General features: G+C 51.9%; 1 protein-coding gene across 1 annotated transcript in view; it reads left to right on the top strand.

Moving 5' to 3' along the window:
- Nucleotides 1-689, top strand: part of RNF186 (ring finger protein 186) — a 1,271-nt gene extending 582 nt beyond the window's left edge. Inside the window, exon 2 of the mRNA XM_010830227.1 lies at nucleotides 7-689. Coding sequence (XP_010828529.1) covers nucleotides 7-327 — 321 coding nt within the window. The 3' untranslated portion in view covers nucleotides 328-689. The remainder of the gene's footprint in view (nucleotides 1-6) is intronic.
- The last annotated feature ends 3,402 nt before the right edge of the window (nucleotides 690-4,091 follow it).

Genomic DNA, 4,091 nt, shown 5'->3' with positions numbered 1-4,091 from the left:
CCTCAGGGGCTGGCGAACCCTGCCACCCTGACAGCAGGGCAGACCAGGGAAGCCGGAGAAGAGGAGCAGGACCTGGTGAGCACCAACCGCGCGGCGGCCCGGCGCCTGGCCGCGCACCTGCTCCTGCTGGTCCTGCTCATCGTCCTCATCCTGCCCTTCATCTACCCCGGCGTCATCCGGTGGGTGCTCAGCTTCCTCGTCACCCTGGCCCTGCTGCTGGCTCTGCTTTTCTGCTCTCACCCCGGCGAGCAGGGCGGCTGCGTGCCCACCCCCAGGACTCTCTTCTGCAGAGAGCGGAAACCCAGCGAGATCGCCTCCATCTCCTGAGCCAGCTCTGACCGGGCGGAGTCGGGGGTCCCTTCTGCCGCTGCGGCCCGCTTACCATCACGGTGAACAGAGGAAGCGGTTATGCAGCGGACCGGCTCCCTTGGGAGAGTAACTGCCCGCTGGACTTGCCAGCCAAAGCCAGAACGGCTGTCTAGGGTCAAGAACTGTACTTTTGGACAATAGACTCACCCCTGCCGTGGATATAGCATAGCTATTAATAAACTCTGGGGCTGGGGAAGGAACTACTTGAACAGGACAGAGGAAGGGGGTCTCCTGTTCCTTTTAGTCCAATGCCCCTGACTTTTCTTTCTATACCTGGATGAGAGTATTGCAAATATTATTGGTATTGTAGAACAAATAGAACTGGAACTCCTTTTTTTTTTTTTGCAATTTCTCTGAGTTTTTTCTTTCTGTCTTTCTTTCCGTTTGATTTTGTGTGTTTGGGTAGTTTGTTTCTGTTTCAGGCTGTGCCGAATCTTCCCTCCTGGGAAGTCAGAGCCCACAGGAGGTCTTCCTGTGCTCTCCCTGATGCTGTCTGTCTGATGCCCATCTCACCTCTCCAAAGGTCCTGGTGGCTCAGGTCTCCCACTGACCTGCTCCCAGGGATGGAGAGGGAGAAATTGTGCAGAGCAGTGATAGTCCTGCTGTGGCTGGGGAATGCCCACATTTGGCTGGCTGAGTTGGGGAGGAGTGGGGAGGACCCTGGTGGGTCTGAGAATTGCTCCCAGCAGCTCCACCAGGATTTCTCAGCTGCATGTCATCAGGCCCTAACACAACAGAGAATCTCAGGGTTACAAGGACTCCCCTCCAACGGTGGGTCCAGCTGCCCATCTGAGGCGCTCAATCCCACACTCTGGAACCAAATCTTTACAGTTGTTGTTTTCTTTCTTATTGCATCCCGATGCCCAGTTGAGATTTTGTCGTAAAGATAAGAGGCCCCATAAATACAACGGTCCTCTCCAATAACCCCGTCTTTCCCACCTCACCCAGGGAGCCACAGTCATCTGAAAGGCTCTCGCATCTTCTCTTGGCCATTTCTGCTCCATAACAGAGGAGACTTCTGCGGGAGGGAATGACCTTCCGTGGCTTCCGGAATCAGGCACCAGCCAGGGGGACCCGTCGGGGTGCAGGGGGGTGAAAGATGGGAGATGTCGCATGATATCCTTCCAAAGACCCCACAGTTGAGAGGCAGACTTGAAACCTCAGAAGGGCGCGTTGAATCCAATCCATCATCCCTCCTGGGCCCCCTTTCCTGACAGTTGCTGCATTTGTGTTCTTGAACTGGGCCTTCTGGCTCTCTGAGCTTCATTTCCCGCAAAACGAGCTAGTAGGACTGGACTATTCCTAAGTCTCCTGAAACCCAGAAGCTGAGGGCACTGCTGGGCTCCCGAACAATGAACAAGGGCCACAGCCTCTCTGGAGTCACATACAGAAAAGTCAGGGTATAAGTCTGTATGCAATTAGCTCTTGCAATCTGCAAACAAAATCTTCCTTTTTTCTTATAAGGTGCTTTCAGGGCAACTCTGTGACACCCACACTATTGGCTTTGTTAACTCCAGGTACTGGGAGGGGGCATGAGTGAGGGTGTGTGGGTGTCCCCATCCTTTTAAGCCAAGGCCAAGTGGGCCCGGAGAACACCTTGTCTCCCCAGGATGAATAAATGACAAGAATTGTTCGGCATTTCCAGAACTGTCCTGGGGCATGTGCAGCTTGGGAGGGTAGCCAGTAGGTTAGGGAAAGAACATTCTTTCCTCATTCACCTCTATTCCCATTCCACCTTGATCTTGGACCCTCCACCAAGGTTTCCATCACTAATAACAACACCATTTCTACCAAAGTAATGGTGAGCTCAAGTTTACCGAGTGCTTACCATGTGCCAAGCACCACATTAAGTGCTCTGTGTCCGTTATCTAGTTGAATCTTCACGACAACTTGACGAAGGAGAGACCACCATGCCGAAGAGAAGACTGAGGATCAGAGAAGTCAATTCATCTGCCTAAGGTTGCTCAGCCAGCCACTGCCAGAGCTCCCTAGGAAATGAACCCAGGGTTCCTTCTGCTCCAGTATACTGCCTCCTTTGCACGCAGTTCCAAAGCAGCCAGGAAGCTGGTCACTGCTAGCGGGCTTGCGGGGCGGACAGGAAACTACCCTCTGGAGTCTTCAGGGAGGCCAGGGAATTCTAGCATCTATTGTCTATGCTAAAGAGAAAGAACAGAAATGATAAAATGGGCTGGCCTTCCTTACTCTTGCCACCCAGTGCCAGCCTCCCCTGAAGGGAGCCATGCTGGCACACAGACCCCACCAGTGTGTCCTCTGTCCTGACATTTCTGTCCCTTCGTCCTGAAGCCCACCTGGTCCTTGAGTACCTTTCGGCTCCTGGCAGTGTGAGGAGAGATAGCGCAAGAGGCTGATGTCAGCCCAGGCTGCCCTGGAGAGAAACAGAGGAGACAGGCGGTGCTGCGAAAGGATGTGAGTGGAAGGAACCAGAGAGGCGGGCCGGGGCTCAAAGCCAGACTCAGACCCAGGGTGTGGCCAGCCAGACTCACAGAACTTTTCTGAGCCGTGTTTTACTTCCCTTTCACTTTTCACTTTCATGCACTGGAGAAGGAAATGGCAACCCAATCCAGTATTCTTGCTTGGAGAATCCCAGGGACGGGGGGAGCCTGGTGGGCTGCCGTCTATGGGGTCGCATAGAGTCGGACACGACTGAAGTGACTTAGCAGCAGCAGCAGGGAAGGGTGCCACCCACCTGCCAGGGGCTCCTTGGGCATTTAAAGTGCTGCTGGATGGACTTCTGTGGTGGTCCGGTGGTCTGCATTCCCAATGCCAGGGGCCTGGGTTCACTCCCTGGTCAGGGAGCTAACACCCACATGCCACAGATAAGAGTTCGCATGCCTCAGCTGAGATCTGGTGCAGCTAAATAAATAAATGAACATTGAAAAACAGAAAACAAAAAGCTCGTGATGGCCTGGATGGGAGGGGCACTTGGGGGAGAATGGATACACATATATGTATGGTGAATACCTTTGCTGTCCACCTGAAACTATCTCAACATTGTAGTTAGTTGTTTTTTTTTTGTTTTTTTTTTAAGTGCTACTGAATGAGAATCCCATGTCCCAACAGCCTGGCTTTCTCATCAGTCATTGAACCCCTTGGGTTCCATGGGGTCTATTCAGTGTGACTGAGAGCAGGGGCCCAGCTTTGGTAATGGGGTGGAGAAGCCCGTGCAGGGTAGGAGAGTCGTCCAGAACAGGCCAAATTTGGTGACTGACTGTATGCTTAGGTCCTCAGGTTGGACAGGAATTGCAGGGAGAAGCCAAATTCCACCCCCTTCAGCCCCATCTCCCTATTCTGTGGCCTTAAAGTCAGACATAACCTAGCTTGAATTCTAGCTTTCTCACTCAGAAGTCACTACACCTCGCTGCATCTCAGATTTCTTATCCATGAAACAGCTTTCATAGAGTTGTCTGGAAATTAGTTAAAAAAAAAAAAATCCATGGTTGAGCATTTAGGATTGTAAGCAAGTAAAGAAGAAAGAGGGAAGACAAAGAGAAATGGATTGAGTTCTAGAAAGCCCTAACAGGAATGATGAGTACAGACTCTCTTTATTTTATTCAATCTTATTAATAAGGACACGGATTAAAACCTGGACACTAGAGACTTCCCTGATGGTGCAGTGACTGAGACTCCTCACTCCCAGTTCAGGGAACCTGCATTCAATCCCTGTTCAAGGAATTGGATCCCACGTGCTGCAACTGAGACCT

This window comes from Bison bison, unplaced genomic scaffold (genome assembly GCF_000754665.1).
Source record: "Bison bison bison isolate TAMUID 2011002044 unplaced genomic scaffold, Bison_UMD1.0 scf7180017864516, whole genome shotgun sequence".
Classification (NCBI taxonomy): Eukaryota; Metazoa; Chordata; class Mammalia; order Artiodactyla; family Bovidae; genus Bison; species Bison bison.
The sequence above is the reverse complement of the archived record's forward strand: the minus strand, read 5'-3'. Positions and strand labels throughout refer to the sequence as shown.